The 20,476-nt window shown below is 36.7% G+C and overlaps 1 protein-coding gene across 1 annotated transcript in view; it reads left to right on the top strand.

The window, feature by feature from the left end:
* POU6F2 (POU class 6 homeobox 2) overlaps window positions 1-20,476 on the top strand; it is a gene marked incomplete at its 5' end in the record, with an annotated part of 410,237 nt that overhangs the window by 321,088 nt on the left and 68,673 nt on the right. Inside the window, one exon of the mRNA XM_083378293.1 lies at window positions 18,520-18,663. Coding sequence (XP_083234419.1) covers window positions 18,520-18,663 — 144 coding nt within the window. The remainder of the gene's footprint in view (window positions 1-18,519; window positions 18,664-20,476) is intronic.

Genomic DNA, 20,476 nt, shown 5'->3' with positions numbered 1-20,476 from the left:
AGCTTTATTAAGGATGTCATACATTTATCAAAAGAGTCTGTTTTCATTTACACGTTTGTCTTCCTCATGCTGAGTATACATTTTGGGCAGGTGTTTCAATAAGCTATATATGTATCTCAACAAAGTTGCTCATGTTTATTGTATAGTCTCTCATTTTCCAGAGCCATCCCTTTCCATACCTCGTGAATATATTTAGGGGATATAACCTAATTAATGTAACAATGAAAATAAGCCAATTTAAGATCATGTAAGTCTTATTTTCAGGGCTCTAAACATTTGTTTCATCTAGTGATAATTTAGAGACATACCAGGTGAAATCAAGGCAAAGATTTTTACATCTTCAAGTTCATTTAAGTTGTCTTTTCCATAACCAGATGCTTTTTATGAGTAATTGAAAGAAACCTTTCACCAATCATAGGGGAGGATTTTATAGCTGAGCTTTGATTGGAGTCTTGAGTAAGTAAGTGTTTGTAAGCATTTCTAATGGCATTTTGATGCACATGTACAAAATTGATGTCGGAAGTATCATTATAAAGTCCCAAACAGTGGAATATTGTGGATATTTTCAGGTGGCAGTCAGACTCTAGCTGGGTGAGCCAAGTGTATTTTCTCATGTCACAGTTGATTAGGTTCACTGGGAAGTGGAAAGAGTAAAAAATTCTCTTATTACTTCAGCAATGCCATATCAACTTTTCCTTTTGAATGCAACATTAGTTTTTGTCCAGAACTCTAACTGCTTTCTACAGTTTGGGGAATTGTAAAGCAGAAACAATTTTCCTAGCTAGGTTGACCTTCACAGTAATAAGAAATGACTGGGATTTCTCTTTAAATCTCAAATATTTGAACTTTGAGTCAGGGCAGAGGGAAGGAATATGTTTGCTTACTTCATCTTGCATTGCAGGCATCAATTTGGCACTGTGAATGTAATTTTGTTCCATTCAGAAGATTATATAGAGTGTGTAGTATCTCACTTATTGTAACCTGGCAAGTGCATTGGGAAATAATATTAATTTAAACCTTAGTATTAAGTATTACCATTTAAACCTTTTATTATCAAATTAGCAGCAGCAACATACAGATGGCATTTTGTTTTTCCCATTAAAGGAACATTCCATTACTCACTTCTGGCAATAAATATTTTCAGTTACTTTTTGGCTTTGTCCAAAATCAGTTTTTACAAATCTGAAAACACTAGGAACGTTACAGTATATATGGAATACAGAAAGACTTCAGTACAACTGCTCTGCTACACAATATTGGATATGAGGAACATTGCTTTATGCATTGCTGTATTACTGTATTGCTATAAATAGTTTTATAGTAACATAAAATGTCATTTTCACCTTCATAAAACAAAATGTAGTGTTTGTTGCCTATCACTCACAAAGAATATAAATGGAACCATACAAAAATTTTTATTACACAATCAGCAAATTCATATGTTAGCCCATCATGGACATAATGAGATAAAAAAGTATTAGTCCCAACATAAATTGTTGAGTGACTCCACCTCTTAGTTCTCTCACTGTCCATTTTTCCTGTTGTTTACTTTCTGTTTCTTAACTAGTTATCAATCCATAAAAAACCTAAATCTTCAAATTCCATAATGAGAAATTTACTCAAAAACCTTTGATAAGGAACTTTATTCAAAAGTTCTAAAATATAATAATAGGTTGGTACATGCTAGCAACCTCAAAAAAAATATCTTACAAATTGTGAGGCAGCATTTGCCTTTGCAGAATCTATTCTGATTTTCTTTCAGTAACACTTTCTCCTCTTCATATTTAGTTATTTTTTCTCTGATAACCATTTCAATCAATACAGTATTTCTAGAACAGACCTAAAACTAACTAGATTATAATTCTCCATATATCTTACAAAATTGGTTTCATGTTGACTCTTGCTGTTCCTCTGGCACTAAGGCTGATTTGAGTTACATGCTTTTGTTACAAGAGTATCAATTTCACATTTGAACTCTTAGGAAAATGCTAAATGCCATGTTTGGTGCTCCTCGTCTTGGCTTGGACATTTTCAGGACATACGAAAGCTATTTCCCAATGCCATTAGTGTTAACATGGACCGTGCCCACTGTTTCAAATGGTGCAAGGATGTCAGAGTACTAAAAAAATGCAATGTGGACTTAGAGACACTATTCATCAATTGAAAACCCTTTTATGCTCTGTGAGAGTTTTCCTGCTTCATCTTGGTTTAGGTTTATAAAGCACTCCAGGCTTGCACAAGCAGCGCACTGAAAACCCTAGCTGACCAGATTCTGTGCATACTGTAGAACAGAAATATTCTATTATTTCTAGACACTTGATTATTCAGTCATGTGGCAGAGAGTTGAATGTCTTTTTGTAGTCAATCCATGCTTTGTTCACATTGATTTTTTGTTTCTCTGCTATTGAGGTGATTTCCTTTGTACTCAAGTGGAAAGAGATTGTTTTCAACTAGATGCTGTTGGACTGCATCAGCTACCATACTAGTTAGCAATTTAAAAGTTGTTGGTAAGCAAGTAATTGGTATGTTTGCTTGGTGCTGCCCCTTTTGCTGGGGCAAATGCAAACGGGGCATTTCATTATCAGGTAGGTTTTCCCAGATGATAGCCACTCTTCAATTTCATCTCCTTGTAATTTATTCTTAAACTACTTGGCGATGAGTGGGTATAGACCAGTTAAATGTTTCAACCAAAAATCATGCATTTCATCTTCATGGTGCTGACCAATTCTTGATCTTCCTTGCTCTTTTCTCTCTGCTGTTATTACTAGTTATTTCATTTCAACTTCTTTTTTATTCTTATCTGCCTCTTTTAATCAAGCTGTTTTCCTGTTCTATTTCTTTGGGTTATCCTATATCTGCCCAGAACTGCGTTGTTTCTTCCTTGTCAGGTACTGACTGATTCACTGCAGTTTCTCCATTAATAAATTTGTAGAAATGTTTCTGACTGGATTGAAATTGGAGGTTCTGTCTACAATTTGCAATTTGAGCTTTGTATCTGCTGATCTTCTTGGCTACAGCTATTATTTGCTGCATTATTATTTCCAGTGTTCCAGTGTTCCTTGATCTTCCTTGTTTCTAAATGTGGTTTTTCTTGACTAGGAATTCTTTGGTCTTCTTGTTCTTCAGTTTCTTTTCTTTCATCTGTTCTAGCTTGCTTGCATCTGATCTCAACTTGCTGGTCTTATTTTCCAGTCTGATCTTCCATTTTTGTGGTGCACTGTTTGATTTTCTTTCTTCTTTGTTGATTTTGCATCCCAGGTATTCAATTATAACTACAGCTGTTATTTCTGGCAAGGCTTTGATTTCTTTGCCTTTGTGGTTCTTTCAATTCTGCTTCTGTGAATACTTTATTTCATATTATAAATTGATGTTGATCTGCTAGTCTCTGTTCTGTTATGTCTGATTCTGGATGTTCTTCTTTCCAGAACTGGTGTATTCATTTCAAATATCCTCTTTTTGTTGAACTTGATCTGTCACAACAGACCATTATTTCAATCACTGTATATTTATGACAGCTAAATACCTTTTCTTCTAGTAGTTCTGCAGATGCTGGCCCTGGTTCCTCAGCCAACAGTCCTGTAGCCTATTTTTCATCAGACATCCAGGAGCTCCAACATCTAATGTGGACTTTGTTAACCTAGAGGACATCCAAGCCAGTATGGCTTTCTGAAATTTACATCTCACTATATTTTTATGGGAGAGACATTGAGATCTGTTCAGGATGGTTAACATTGAATCCTTTCAATGGAAATATCTTCCTTACCTTGAAATGACACACTCCTTTTTCAGCTTAGTTGTTCTACCTGACAATAAAGAGATTGAGACAAAAAATTTTTTGGGGGGGTATCAGTTTATGTATTAAAGCATTAATTAATTAACTTGGTTTCAAGGGAATATATTTTCTTCCTGAGAGCCAGGGGTTAATGTTATTGTGCACAAGGCCACGCCATGCTTATGTGACATGTCCAAGAGCAGATAGTCACAGATTGGTACTCTATGTAATAAACTGGAAAACATACACACACTCTCTTTCTGCTCGCTTAACATAGTTAGTATCTACCAGCATTTAGCCAGGAAATATTGTTGATGGTATACTTCATTTACTTTTCCATAATTCCAAACAATATTGATCATATTCTAAGGTTAACACAGTTCAGTGCCAGAAAGATTTTTTTTAAAGTTTTTTCCTGTGCATTTGTGTGTGCATAGTAATTAGCTAAAAGATGAGTGTGGCAATCATACTGGTGTGTGAGAGCACAGGAGCACACAGCATTACAATGTACACTCTTGCTCCTTCAATTAATATTTAAGACATAGAAATATACCTGTTAATGCCCATTAATGGTGAGGATTGTGCTGGATGAAAGTTACTCATTCTTGCATTAAAGGGTAGGAACTGATTGGCCAATTGCCTGGGATTTTGCATTTCAAAGCACCCATTTCCTTCCTTAAAAGTAAAAAGTGTAAGTTTAGTTTAAACATACCCCAAAGTGTTTAAACCTCTAAACTGATAAGTTTAAACATATTCTAAAGTGTATAAATTTCTAAATTGATAAGAGATGTTATCCAAACAGAGCTAAACACAAGTGACTTCCCCCAAAAATCCATCAATTTTGTGGGCAGAAAAATTGGGTAGATTTTTTCCAGGGGAAGAAGAAATTCACCAATAGTTTCAGAGAAGCAGTGCTTTTCTTTAGGTGTGACCACTAATGGAAAAATATCCTTCATAATCTTGAATATAAATATGAGAAGCCAGCAGGCTGAGCAGTGGGGGAAGCCAGCATATTTCTCGAGTGCAGAGAAATACAGACAACACCTTTGTATATATTTTGCCATCAGATAATCAAAAGCAAAACAACATATTCTTTCTGCAAGAATTCTTCAAAATTTCTTTGCATTTGAAAGCATTTCTAAGGCAAGTGCTTCATGAACTGAAGCCTTCTGAAGTCATTGAGAAGATTTTCGGTGGGTAAGGTATTGGGTGGGTTTAATGCCCAGGGATATACCCACCATTCTTTTCAGATAAATGAAATTACGTATTCCTGGCATCTGTTGTTCCAACATGATCATAAAGTAAATACAACCATAATGCATGACTAATAGTTTGCTCTTAAACTTGTGTCTTATAGATTATGTGGGCTTCAACAATAAAAGGTCCCTTAAAATAACATGTTCACCAGATAAAGTGCCAGTTTCCTTTTGACTGTAGATTTTTAAAAATATTGCTATTTTCTTTAATCATTTAGTATTCAGTTTAATCATTCATTGGAACATTTAAACATTCAATAAAATATTCAAGTAACTAGAATGAAACTGGACAATATGAAGATAAGCGATTCATACATAACTCCTACTGATAGTTTTCAAGGTGGCAAAGTGCTTGATGATTACTGCTTACAGCATTTAGTTACCATTAGTATCAGTAAAAGATCTAAACTGAACTCAGATACAATTTTTTTTAAAAGATTGTTTTTTTCAAGGTCACATAGCAAATCTTTTGGCAATCTGGATATGAAACTCAAAGAATACAAATGTTGTGTATAAAACATTACCTGAAGCTATATTTCTTAATTATTTGTCATATTAAAATGTTGCAAAAGTAGGATGCAATCTCCTTACCTTTCATATTGATGAATGGCTTCTCAGTAGTGCACAATGAAACAGTTCCTATTATACTGTGCAATACTTCAACCAGTGATCTAAAAAATAATGATGAAACCAAACCTTTTAACTGATTAACTAACTAAATGTTGATTTTATTTTTTGCTGGTAGTGATAATTTGTGGTTCATCAAATGAAGTATTTTAACGGTTTAATATTGGACAAAAGGTTGATCCTACAAAGCACAGACAACCTTTTAATAACTTTGCTTTTAGTAAAATAAGTTGAGTTTGCAGACCTTAATTTTGTGGGAAAAGCAGAAAAACAAGAAATAAAATCACCAGTATTATTCAGATGTTTTGTTTCATCTGAGTTTATGTGAAGAAATTCTACAATGAAATAAAGCTCCTTACCAGGCATTTTGGTTTGTTGCTAGCTAAACAGAAGTTTGAAAAATGATATTAAACAAAATTTCAAGAATGTAGGAACATATGATTAGAATAGAATCCCTCATCAGCCAGAGATTCATTTGATTTGAATAATTTTCTTTTGAGAAGAAATCTTTACAGATTTCAGGTGAACTATTATTATTACAAAATGGTCACAGTGTAGATTATAATATAAACATTCTACTGTCTTTTATAAGAGAAAAATGGATGCAATTTTTTCCTAAATAGAAAATATGGCAGAAAAAAAATCTCAATCTATTTTTCCAGCCAATATATTTCTTTGGTATCATCAAACCAATGATAAGCATCCAGACCAACCAATATTAAGCACGAGATTTCAGGTTAATGAGTGAGAGAATAAGGGAAAAGGAAAGGGGGAGACATACAGTATTCCCAAATAAATATGCTCTAGAATCAATTAAATGGTATAAAAAAGTGTGTTGTACAGAACAAAAGCAAGGTCTCAGAATTATTTCTATACTATAAAATAATGCAAATCAAATTAATCCTTATTATAGTGATAGACCAGCATAAGAAAGTGGGGTACAGTCATAAAAAAGAAGCATATAATACAGTATCTCTAACTCTCTGTAGGTTACAAAAATAAATTGTCAACGCTGCTAACATCGAATGTTATTGCTTGACATGAGATGAAGAAGTAGCTATTTCATACGTTAAACTTGTGTATTGCTTTAAGACTTGTGTATTGTTTTAGTTTAAAATTGGTGGGAGGGAAGAGTAGGAATGCACTTTGAAGGCCATTTGTCTCTCTAAAGAAAATAAGACTTTGGGGAAGGGAAGCTGATTCTTTAAATTAATTGGAGAATATGATTAATGACAAAATTAGAAAGGTGGAGAATTGTGTTTAATTATATTGTGCAAGGGGCGGAGATTTCAGATTCCAGCTTCCTTCGAGCAAGCATTTGCCGGTGTATTAGGCTAATAAAGGACTTTTAAGGTAAACAATGCCTCAGAGTCACTTGAAAAGCCCATACATCAGAAACTTGACATAAATATCTAAAGGGAGTTATAAAAAATAGAAAATACTAAAAATGTATAAATTATAAATATGACAACATTTAAAAGGGGTGACAGTATTAGGTGGGTGCAGGTGAAAACTTAGTATATGAAATTATATCAAATTACAAACCACCTTAACATGACAAACTAAATGCACATTGAATCTACTTTATAAAAATGAGCTCCAAGCACAAGTCAACATCTCCTGAATCTTGAGCACTGCTACGCAGAACCTGGAAACATAGTCTGTTATAGCAGGGATGGTAACTGAAAGCCACAAGGTGATGTACAATTGTCAAGCTTTCACGTACATGCAAGAAATAATAATCAGACATGAACAAAAAATAGATGGTGATGATGATTAGCAATACATACATACACGAACACTTTGATTGATAGGCATTAAACATGCCTATAGCATCCATAAATATTTTGTGTGATTCTGGTCAAAAGAGAAAAGTACAAAAGGCAGGCTATGTGAAAAGTTTCGTCTATCAAGAATGCTCTTTGGAATGACACAATTCCATAGATAATATGAGATTTAATAAAAAGTTACAGGTTATTTGTATGTTAGCATATTTGCTGGAGAAAAAGATAGTATACAGTTTTAATTTGGCGGCTTTGATTTCTGCGCCTATGGCAGAGTACTTACATTAGATCGTTCTTTTTATTCACTTTTTTCATTGCAATGACATCTATCCTATTGTAATATCAGATGTTGTTGTCTACCAAGTGCTGAAATTTATGCATTGAAAGAATGGCCTGCTGTTTTTACTGGGAACGTTACATATTTTATTTATTTATTTATTTATTTATTTATTTATTTATTTATTTATTTATTTATTTATTTATTTAATTTTATTTATATACCGCCCTTCTCCCGAAGGACTCAGGGCAGTGTACAGGGCAATGCAATAAAATACAATATACAAAAATTAAAAATATTAAATACTACAGCCCTATTCAATAAATTAATACAAAACTATAAAATACCCCTAAACCCATCAGACCAGGCCGGCTTGTTCAAATAAATGTGTTTTTAGGTCCCGTCGGAAGGAGTGAAGGTCGGGAGCCATCCGGAGCTCAACCAGTAGACGGTTCCAAAGGTCTGTCACGCCCACAGACAACGCCCTCCCCCTGGGGGCCGCCAGTCGACACTCTTTGACCAACGGCACCCTAAGGAGGCCCTCTCTGTGGGAGCGCACTGGATGAAGGGAAGTTGATGCCGGCAGCAGGTGCTCCCATAAGTAACCCGGACCCATGCCATTTAGGGCTTTATAGGTCATAACCAGCACCTTGAATCTTACCCGGAGGGCAACCGGAAGCCAATGCAGCTCACAGAGTAGAGGTGTTACATGGGAGTATCGGGAAGCCCCCACCAACACTCGCACGGCTGTATTCTGCACCAGCTGGAGCCTCCGAGTAGTCCTCAAGGGCAGCCCCATGTAGAGAGCATTGCAGTAGTCCAAACGGGAGGTCACGAGTGCATGAGTGACTGTGCGCAAGGCATCCCAGTCTAGATAGGGCCGCAACTGACGCACCAGGCGAACCTGGGAGAAATTAGGCCACTAAGACAAGATCTAATATTAGACCTTGCCATCTTCACCATTGGGCATCTTTCCATTAGGTAAGCTGTATTGTCCTCTGTCCACCAAACTTTCCATCTATCTTTTTTTCCAAATTATATGTTTATGATTTTGGCAGATCTCTGATCCTGTAGAAGCTATGCTCAATACAATTACTCCTCCTGACTTTAAATATCTTAAGAATAATAACAGTTGTGAATAACTGGAGTCTTCTATGAATTTTCCTCTTTTTGTACATCTGACATTACAAGGTAGGACTACTTAATCTATAATTATAATTGTTTTTGTATCTTCCATCTAACACTGATGGAGAAATCAAATTATGAAGAATAAGTCACTTTATTTGACACACTTTTGACTTTTGACTGAGCCACATTACAAGAACAACAACATACTCCAGAGTTCTCTGGATTTTTTTGTATGTCTGTATGTTTTTGTATGTTTTGTATGGAAAAGGCAAAGTCATGTATTAATGGGATTAGACTATAAAACAACATTATGTATTTTGCAACAAGATAGTTCCAGATTAAGTCATCACAAAAAAGTTACTTAGAGTGAAAAATTGAGATGAGCCCCCACCCCACGTAGTATTAAAAATTTAAAGGGTCCCCAATAAAAAAACCTAGTTATTGAGAAGAAATATTATAATTTTGAATCCTGCAATTCACTTGACTTCATTTCTAACAAGAGCTAGGCTAGTTTCCTAGCTACACTTGATTCAAAAATCTTTGCTTTATGCTTGCAGCGAGCAATCATGATGTTCAATATTGTCATATAAGAGCCACATCTCCTTATATTTTTTAATTGGTTCCCTTGATCATGTTGAACTTGAATAGAGCTTCATGCACATGTGTTTGCCCATCACTCTCGCAGTCCAGTTTCAAACAGGCTGCGGCCTCAGCCACATGTTTGGGGACCGCTGAATTTAGGAATCCATTTATTGCCCCTGAATTAAAACCAGATTGTATTCATATTCCAATCATATGCACTTCATTGCATCAGAATCTCTTGGTTTGATTTGTGGATTAAGGTGAATAGTGTAGCAATTTCATATGATCCAGCCTTGTGATAATATCTAGCAAAATCAAAATTCATATATTTAGTCTGTGTTTGACTTTATGAATAGTACAGACATTTCCAAGTTTAGTACAGATTTTACAAAGCATAAAATTACTTTATGTAACCGAATTGTTCCCCTGGCTGATGCCTTCTCCTTATCTTATATAGTCTGACACATAAAACAGCATTTGCTTTATGACAGAATTCTGACAAGCACTGAGGACTGAACAACCAAAGAAGTTGAGAGGTAGTTCAGCAAAGATCTTTTTGTTTTCTCCCCATGCTCAGATTCTTTAGCTCTAACCCCAGGGGTGACTTTTAAGAGTACTTTGTATTTTTAAACATAAGCTGAAAATGTTTTCAATGTAAACAGTATCTAAAAAGAAACATGAATAGTGGAATAAAAAATCATATAACCTAAATGACTGAGAGAAAATCTAATAAACCCATTTATCGCCACAAGCATGTAGGATAACCTAAGGCACCATAAGAAAAAAAAAACCCTCAGTATTTGTTGTCACTTATTATTTGTGTGAAAACTACATAAATTAAATGAGAAAGAAAAAAATAGATTTATTTTTCACGATTGAAGGGAAATATACATGTCCCAGGATAATGTCAACAAAAAATTAGCTACCGGTTCTACTGAACCAGTGCAAACTGGCTGAATCCCACCACTGATTCTTGCAGAGAGAAGTTCCCTGAGGATGACTTCCAGCACAATTCCAAAAGCTCGGAAGACTAAACCTTTGGTCCCGTTGATTGATGCATATTGGATTCTGCAGATTAATTTTTCTGATAATATATCATATTATATATTTGGCTAACAAATATTGTCTGAGCTAACCCAGTCATATTCCTTTCTCCTTTTGATATGAGATTGAACTGAGTCCCAAAAGTATTCCTTAATTTCTATCCATATAGAAATATTAGCACAGATGAATATACATAATCAAACTGATTGATTTAATAAAATATTTTTGTTATTTAAATGTCTTTTATTGATTTTTTTTTCTAAGACTACTGTGAAGTATCTTTTGGATTGGAAAGAAAATTAGGGTTTGTTCCAACCAGATCATGCTAGAAGTAAAAATGTCTTGAGATACCATAATTTATGCCACATAATAAATGAAAGCAGGACTTCCGGTGGCGACGCGACGCCGAAGACAGCCGTTTTCGGGCTGCCCGCTCCGCAGCTGTGTTTTTCCTTCGTAAACAGCGCCGATCAGCTGTTTAGATGGATTTGAAGCCCCCTCCTCGGGAGAAGAGGAGGGGGTGAGGCCCCAGGTAGGGGTTGAGCTCTCCGGGGCCGCCTGAGCTGAGAGCTTGGGCGGCTGAAGGATGAGCCCCCCCGAAGCCTGGGTTGCTCCGAGCTGCGCAGCGCCTCTGCTCTGGGATTTTTGGAGCAGAGCCAGGCGTTAGCAACCACCCCTGCCAAAAGGAAATACTTTTGATTATCAAGATGCAGGCAGAGCGGTACAGGAGGTCAAGGTGAAGTGGACTCTTTATTTTTACTCTCTAGCTCAATGGATTTTATAGCTTTAAAGTGAAAGTGCGTAATAAGTGAAAGTGGGGGAAGATGGCGGCTAAAACTTCTAAAGCTCTTCGGAATGCGGGGTCTTCCCTGGTGCAAGAGACCTCATTGCAAGCTTTGCTTCCTCCTGCATCTCCCCCGGTATTGACGCTTAAGGATTTACAAGACGCTCTTGGAAAGCATGCACAATTGATGTCTGATATGATGGATGAAAAGTTGAAAAAGCTGGAGGAGAAAATGGAGGAGAAAATGGAGAAATTGGAGAAGAAGATGGAAGAGAAGCTGAGAGCAATGAGGGTGGACATCTTGTCTATGGTTGAATCCGTAGCTGAATGTGTGCTACAGCTGGATATAAAAGTGGAGGATCTCAGTCAAAAGAACTCTATATTAGAAGCAAAGGTATTAGAAAATGAAAATATAAGGGATAAAATGGATGAAGAATTGAGCCTTGTTCAGTATAATCAGATGCAGTATGCTATTAGAATTAGGGGTTTAAAGGAGAATGGTAAAGAAGATTTAAAGCAGCTGATTTCTGAGACTCTGGAAGGGGTACTGGGCCAGTCAGCATCTGAAATTGAGGGAAATATGGACAAAGTTTTTCGCGCAAATTCATGGATTGCAAGACAGAGGAAGTTACCCAGAGATGTGGTGGTCTATTTTACAAAGAGAGTAATTAGAGATGAAGTCATTCAAGCTGCTTATGATACTAATTTGGTAGTGGCTGAGCAAGAAGTTTTGGTTTTAAAAGAGATCCCTCCGAAGATCCTAAGGAGAAGGAAAGATTTTGCATTTCTAGTACAGGAACTTAAGAAACGTGATATTAAGTTTAGATGGGAGATTCCAGTTGGATTGGTGGTGACGCAAGAAGGTAAAAGACATCGTTTGGTTACTGTGGCTCAGGCACGTGATTTTTATAGTAATGTGTTAAAAGCAACCCCCCTATCATTTTTGGAAGCTGCAAAAGGATACGGTGTGGGAAAGCTTCAAGATGTTGCAGATAGACAGACAGAGGACAAGGGTGTTGGAGGGGATCAAGTCACAGTCTCATCGGTTGCTGCAGGAGGCCAGAAGATGACGCGTGCCGCCCTAAGAAGAGCGAGACGAGAGCAAGAGCAAGACCAGCAGAAAGTTATGGAATCTTCAAAGTGTGCTTACAGTGAAGATGTGGGAGGAGAGCGGTCTAAAGAAGTTTTGGGGGTCATGACAGAGGTGCTCCAAAAGTTTTGGGGCGTTAAGATTGCTGATTAAATTTTTATATTAGAATGTCAATGGAGTAAAATTATTATAGAGGAGAAAGAAAGTGTTTTTTTTTTAAATATTTTACACAATTTAAGATTGATGTTATTTGCTTGCTAGAAAAGTATATTAGGGTTATGGACTTAAAGTATGTGTTGAACTACGAATGGGTATGTAAGCTCCTAATTAACAAGTTGTCTTAGAGATTGCCTAAATCTTTTTTTATATACTCTTTTTATTTGAACTTTTATTTGAACTTAAGGATGATTTGGAACTGCGAGACATTTGGCGTGATACATGCAAGAACTATTTTTGATCATAGTTTAGTTTGGTCGGAGATTATTAAGATTAACAGAGATAGGCGCTTTTGGCGCGTAACTGAGAATTTGTTTGGAAATTAGAGAAAGGTGGGAGAATGCAAATAGCAGGTGAAAGGTTTTTTTTCTTTTATTTTCTTTTTTGAAATTAATATGAATAAGGACTGGGATTAAGAAAATTTATTTTGAGTAAAGCTCTTTTTCTGTTTTCCTCTTTTTCTTTTTTACTTTATTTGTAATATTAATATTGTTTGTACTCATTTTATATGAGCTAGAGAGAGATAGAATTTATAGTTTATTGTTGATAACATAGGGGTGTTTATGTTTGTTTTTCGATTTTATACCCTGTATTTAGCTCTGGGAAGTCGGGGGGGGAGGAGGGAATGGGGGAGAGGGATAGGGAGGGTTGGATAGGGGTGGGGGAGGGGGGATTAAAGTCAAAATGTATTGTAAAACTTTTTAAATAAAAATAAATAAATAAATGAAAGCAGGATGCATGTTGAAAGATGTAGTGTGCTGTTCCTGTCATCTTAGGTTGTGTCAATTCATATTGAATCAAGTCAAGTTGTATCAGCAACATCCCTATCAGTAATTATTCTTGAGTACAGTAAGTTTGACTTTAAGTAGATTTAGACAGCAAATATTTCAGCTGCAATAAATTTCTATAATGAACAGTGCAAATCAGCTTGCCTTCAAAGTCCCTAGGAAGTCCACATGTTTTTATACCAGGCATGTACATATTTCTACCATGATATCCTAGATACAATGAATACAATCAAGTATTCATTCAGATTATTTTACTTTCAGTATAAAATATATATTAAATAATAGAACAGTGTTCCTTTTGAAAATGATTTCTAAGACTCACTTCAAAGAAATATAGCTCCTCTTTAAAGAACTACTACTTCTCTTTCTTTTTCTCGTTACTCCTTTTTCTCTTCCCTGCAACTTAAAAAAGACCTATGTTTTTAAAAGATCAATGTTTTAAAAAAGATCTATGTTTGGTGCTGGAGAAGACTCCTACGAGTCCCTTGGACTGCAAGGCGATCAAACCGGTCAGTCCTAGAGGAGATCAACCCTGACTGCTCTTTAGAAGGCCAGATCCTGAAGCTGAAACTCAAATAGTTGCCTTCCGGGTGAGATTCAAGGTGCTGGTAATGACCTACAAAGTTCTACATGGCATGGGTCCGGAATACCTTAGGGAGCACCTGCGGCCGGCATCAACTTCCCTCCGCCCAGTGCGCTCCCACAGAGAGGGCCTCCTCAGGGTGCCACCAGTCAGAGAATGTTGACTGTTGGCCCCCAGGGGGAGGGCGTTCTCTGTGGGTGCGCCTGACTTGTGGAACCGTTTACCGGTTGAGCTCCGGATGGCTCCCAACCTTCGCTCCTTCCGGCGTGATCTAAAAACCTACTTGTTTGAACAAGCCAGCCTGGTCTGATGGGTTTGGGTTTTAAATTATTGTTTTAATGTAATTTATTTATTGTATCGGGCACCATGGTTTAATCTGTTCTTAATTTTTGTATTTCGGTATTTTGATATTTATTGCCCTGTTCACCGCCCTGAGTCCTTTGGGAGAAGGGCGGTATACAAATTAAATTAAATAAATAAAATAAATAAATACTTTGGCCACCTAAAGAGAAGAAAGGACTCACTGGAGAAGAGCCTAATGCTGGGAAAGATTGAGGGCAATAGAAGAAAGGGACGACAGAGAATGAGGTGGCTGGATGGAGTCACTGAAGCAGTAGGCTTGAGCTTAAATGGACTCCAGAAGATGGTAGAGGACAGGAAGGCCTGGAGGAACATTGTCCATGGGGTCGCGATGGGTTGGACATAACTTCACAGCTAACAACATGTTTAAAAGTCAACTTATTAAGGCAGTTATGTGGTTTAATTTAGTCATATCTTTTTCATTTCACAGGAAGTCTGAGAAATGATACATATGCTTTAAAAATATATTGTTCTTGTGTCTCTACACATTTGCTTTCATTTCTTGTGAATATTTTTTTAAAATTATGCACAGCCCTATTAAATAACCTATGAATGACCATAATAGTTGAGAAAGCCACAAATGTAAATTAAGCATCTACATTCAATTTTTTAAAAATATTTCCATTGTATATTCCTTTTAACTTTTTATTTTAAAACAGCACAAATTTTAACAGTGAATTGAAACACTTTGAATTGCCTTCTAACAGGATTTTTAAAATTTTATAGAACACTTAAGGCTTCTCTTCTCATCAACTACATTTTAAAAAAATGTTTTCTTAATTTACTGCTATAGACCTCTTCATTATGTTCTGTAACTCAAACATTATTATGTGATTCATTGAGATACACATTTTCTGGATTTTCCTTTAATTTTACCTAATGTAAGTTTTCATAGAAGAAAATGGGAAGAAAATGGGAAGAATGAAATAAAATTTTGATCATTTGATTGCAAGATTTTTCCTGGGATAGGAATTCCGCAGCTTACAGTTGTCCTAGCTGTGTGTGGTGTATTTATTTATTGAACAAATTTATTTAGCTGCCCACCTCAAATATATATTTTCATAATCTTGTGTCTAATTGAGAGTTGCTTTGATGCATTTCTTTTAAACAAATAATTTTACATGTTTTTAAAACCCATATTCCATTTGAATAACTTGCATTTGTGTTAAAAAAACTCCCTACAGATAGAAAACATTCTTTGGCCAGATGTCACTATCATTACTATCCACTTGAGGTCAAATCATTTCCAGTTATTCCAATAGAACTTATAAGGTGTTGGAATCAGACATTGTCAAAGGTCTCAAACACATTTTGAGATGTTAAGATACAGAATAACAGATTTGGAAGGGATCTTGTAGGTCATCTAGTCCAACCCCTGCTCAAGCAGGAGACCCTATACCATTTCTGATAAATGGCTGTCCAGTCTCTTCTTGAAAGCTTCCAGTGATGAAGCACCCACATATTTTGAAGGCAAGTTGTTTCATTGGTTGATTGTTCTCACTGTCAGAAAACTTCTCCTTATTTCTAAGTTGAATCTCTTGATCAGTTTCCATCCATTGTTCCTTGTCTGGCCTTTGGATACTTTGGACCCCCTCCTCTCTGTGACAGCCCCTCAAATATTGGCATACTGGTATCATATCACCCCTAGTCCTTCTCTTCACTAGACTAGCCATGCCCAGTCCTTGCAACCATTCTTCATATGCTTTAGCTTCCAGGCCCCTAATCATCTCTGTTGCTCTTCTCTGTACTCTTTCCAGAGTCTCAACATCTTTTTTATATTATGGTGGCCAAAATTGATACAGTATTCTAGGTGTGGTCTTACTAAGGCTTTATAAAATGGTACCGTATTTCTCCAAAAATAAGACCCACCTTGAAAATAAGCCTTAGTCTGATTTTGGGGGCGGGACTAATATAAGGCCTACCCCCAAAATAAGCCTAGGGGTGGGGGTGGCCAGCAAAAGCAGCAGTGAGCGCGTGGGGCCCAACAATGTCTGGGAGGAGGCAGGCAATCTGGACATGCAGCACACTTTTCAGCCAGCGGGAGACTGGAAGCTTTGTCTGCTTGCAAATAGGGCACTTTGAAACTGAGCAAATTGAAGCTTCCATTCTCCCGTTGGGTGAAAAGTGTTTGGGCACCTATTGGGTGCTTGGAAACTGAGAAATTAACTCCATTTCCAAGTGCCCCATAGGCGCCCAAACACTTTTCGCCCAGATGGAGAAATGATGGAGACTGGAAGCTTCATTGCAAATGTGATGCTTGGAAATGGAGCAAATAGCTCAGTTTTCAAGCACCCCTTTTGCAAGCAGACAAAGCTTCCAGTTTCCCTCTGGGCAAAAAGTGTTTAGGCACCTATGGGGTGCTTGGGACAGCTCCACCCTCTGCCCCACCTGCCTTGCCTCATGGAGATTCACTCGGTTTCCAAGCGCCCCATAGGCACCCAAACATGTTTCTCCCTGACAAGTTTCATCTGCTTGCAAATAGCTTATCACTCCATTTTCAAGTGCCCCATTTGCAAGCAGATGAAGCTTCCAGTCTGTCTCTGGTGAAAAGTGTTTAGGCACCTATGCGGTGCTGGGAGCAGCTCTACCCCACTCCCCCACCTGCTGTGCCTCATGGCAGCAGCATAGTATGGTGGATCATGCGCCCTGCCGCCAGCGGCTGCAAGCAGCCACAGAAGTTGGCCAGCAGCCACACAGGGTCCTGCTGGACAGGGCTACTGGTACCACCATCACAAGGTGAGGCATGTGTCAGGAAACAAATAAGACATTCCCTGAAAATAAGACCTACTGCTTTTAGAGGCAAAAAAACCCCCATATAAGACCATATTTTTGGGTAAACATAGTATTAGTACCTCACGTAATCTTGATTCAGTCCTTCTGTTGATGCAGTTTAGGATTGCATTGGCTTTTTTGGCTTTTTTGGCTGCTGCCACTCACTGCTAGCTCATATTTAATTGATTGTCGACTAGGATTCCAAGATCTCTCTCACAGTTACTGCTATTAAGCTAGGTTTCACCTAATATTGCTAAGCACGATTTGTGCTTTAGGTTGTAAGCCGCCCTGAGTCTTCAGAGAAGGGCGGGATATAAATGGGATTTAAAAAAATCTGTATGTGTAATTTTAGTTTTTCTTGCCTAAGTATAAGACTTTACTTGTCTCTGCATTGAATTTCATTTTGTTAGATAGGGCTCGGTGTTCAAGTCCATCAAGATCCATCTGGTTCTGAGTCTATGATCTAAGCGTTGACTTTTCCTGCCAGCTTTGTGTCATCTGCAAATTTGATGAGTTCCCTTTCTATTCCCTCATCTAAGTCATTTTGAAGATATTGAAGAGTACTGGGCCTAAGACTGAACTGTGTGATATCCCACTCCTTATTTTCCTTCCCTGTACATGTAGTACCATTAAGGACTACTCGTTGAGTATGGTTTGTCAGCCAGTTACAAATCCATCTGGTGCTGATGCTGTCTATCCCACATTTTTCTAGATAACTAAAAAAAAGTAGGATGAATGCTTTCCTGAAATCTAGGTATATTATGTCCACAGCATTTCGCTGGTCTACAGTATAGTAGACTTTCCCTGGTCTACTAATTTAGTCTAGTTATAACTTTATTTAGTTTCTAGATGTTTGCAGATCTGTTTTTTGATTATCTTTTCCAGTATCTTCCCAGGTATTGTTGTTAGGCTGATTGGTTTGTTATTTCCTGAGGCTGTTTCCCCCCCACACACACACACACCCTTTTTTTTTTAAGATGGGAACTACATCAGCTTTTTTCTAGTCCTCTGGTAGTTCCCCAGTGCTCTGGGATTTTTGAAAGATATGATACAATGGTTTTGAGATGACATCTGTCAGCTCCTTTAGAACTCTGGGATGTAATCCGTAAGGTCCTGGTGATTTATATTCATCAAGATCAGACAGGTATTTTCTTACCATTTTCTTGTTTATTTTAATTTTTATTTCTAATCTGTCTTTTACAGTAATGTTTTTGGTAGGTTGGGCTATAGTTTCTTTTTGCGTGAAGACTGATGCAAAGAATGAGTTAAGCAGCTCTGCTTTCTCTCTACTACCTGTTAGTTCCTTGCCATCTTCTCTCTTAAGTGGACCTACAGTTTCCTTGACTTTTTTCTTGTTAACTGTTCCTACCCATCAAGCTGATTATTAATAATGTTGAGCTATAGAGCTGAATTGTGATGAGTAGCTTTATTATTTCTTCTTTTTTCCCATTTTCAGCTGGTTAATAATCCTCTGGCAAGTCAAGCAGCAGCCGCAGCAGCTGCCGCCATGGGCTCGATAGCCAACTCACAAGCCTTTGGCAATGCACTCTCCAATCTTCAGGGGGTCACAGGTCAGCTAGTCACTAATGCACAAGGACAGGTGAGTGGAAGATGGATGGAAACAGTGAATTCACATGGCACATTGAGCATTTCCAATGTTAACAATCTGAGACTGTACATATATGAAAGGGGGGACAGATACACAAGAGAAAAATTTAAATAAGTAGAACAATAAGATAAAGGTTTGAATTGAGAGTAAGTTAATAATAATCATTGGGACTTAAATCCCTTAAATATTGGACCCAATCCAATATTATTCTTAAAATTATTTTTTTATTTATTAAATTTATTTGCCACTGTTCTCATTTTGAAGAAATTTCATGCAGCTTACAGCATTAAGAGCATAAAACAATGAGATAAATATTTCTAAAATGATAACAAACATGACTATTTGTTTGATTTTGGTCTTGTGCTTGTTTGAAAGTTGAACATTTCTCCAGTTCAGTTCTTATTCTATACAGTCATCATTTAACATCAACAGAATTAACAAATCTCCTTTATTCCTTTGGAAAGACTGATACCACAATACAAGGTTTAAGTTTAACATATACTGTACTAAATTGCATTTTTATAATGAGGGTTGAGTGATACTATTGGAATGATCAAAGCAATGTTCACAGTTTAAAGTTACTATATCAAAATGACATGGCTGCAAGAATAATCAGGGAAATTTGGACCATTGTTGTTAATATATGGATGACATCTGCTACTTTTGTATCTTGGATGACATCTGCTATCTTTTGTATCTTCTACCAGGAAAATTGTTGATGTTCTAAATAAGTATCTTGCAAAACCTGTAAGAAAAGTTGTCTGTGTAATAAATTAAGATTTATTCCAGGAATACTTCTCATTGAGAAGCAAAAGTAGACAGGAACAGGATTTCAATTATTTTGAATCTGATAATATTCACCTGCAGAAACTGGTTCACAGTGTGAAATGTTTCTAGTTTCAGTTTTGCACTTGGAAGCTTAAATGGCAGTTGTAACCAACAATTTATTTGTCCAGCTTATATTAGTGCAATATACTCTATGTGGAAGTACCTTTGAAATATTTTTGGAAACTATTTCTGCAGTTTTTCCAGAATCCAGGACAAACATCCATACTATTCTATTCCAGCAAGGTTCCACTGGCCACACCTAAACACAAAAACCTTTCACCACAGGAAGCCATGTTTACACCTTCCTTAGTAACAGTATACTCTAGAGCAGACATGTCAAACTCACGACGTCACATGACGTCGTGTGACGTATTGGAACTTTTTTCCATTGCTGGCAATGGGATGGGCGCGGTTTCTCCGTGATGCTCCGGCCCACGGGCTGGCAGTTTGACACCCCTGCTCTAGAGTGATATTTTTTTACTGAGGATGCTATTTGTTATTTTTGTTCTAATTAGGTAACTTGTGTTAAAAAAATATTGTAATTGAAAATATGTGTGTTGTAATTTTTTAGTCATTTTAATTGTTGTCACCTGACATGAGTTGGAGTGAGTTATGTTCTAAATTTTCCAAGTAAGATAAATACTTCTATGCACATACTATCATAAAGTATTTTCTTTTTTCTGCTATGGCTTATTTCATATAGAATTGCAGCTATTCACAACAGAATTGGATTTAGCATGATTAGTTCCAAGGAAATTTATAGAACATTTGTCCATCATTGATGCTTTCTTTTCAATGAATTCCATTTTCTAATTTGTATTTGTATAAATAAAAGACTTGGTTGCCATCTTACAGAAACAAAGAATCAAAAAAATATTAATGTATATTAATACAGTAACTACTAGACAATCCAACGAATCATTGTTTTAGAGTTACTGCCTTATCTAAAGAGAAAAACAAAATGACAATTGATAGG

Source organism: Vipera ursinii (genome assembly GCF_947247035.1).
Source record: "Vipera ursinii genome assembly, chromosome: Z".
In the NCBI taxonomy this organism is placed as follows: Eukaryota; Metazoa; Chordata; class Lepidosauria; order Squamata; family Viperidae; genus Vipera; species Vipera ursinii.
The sequence above is the reverse complement of the archived record's forward strand: the minus strand, read 5'-3'. Positions and strand labels throughout refer to the sequence as shown.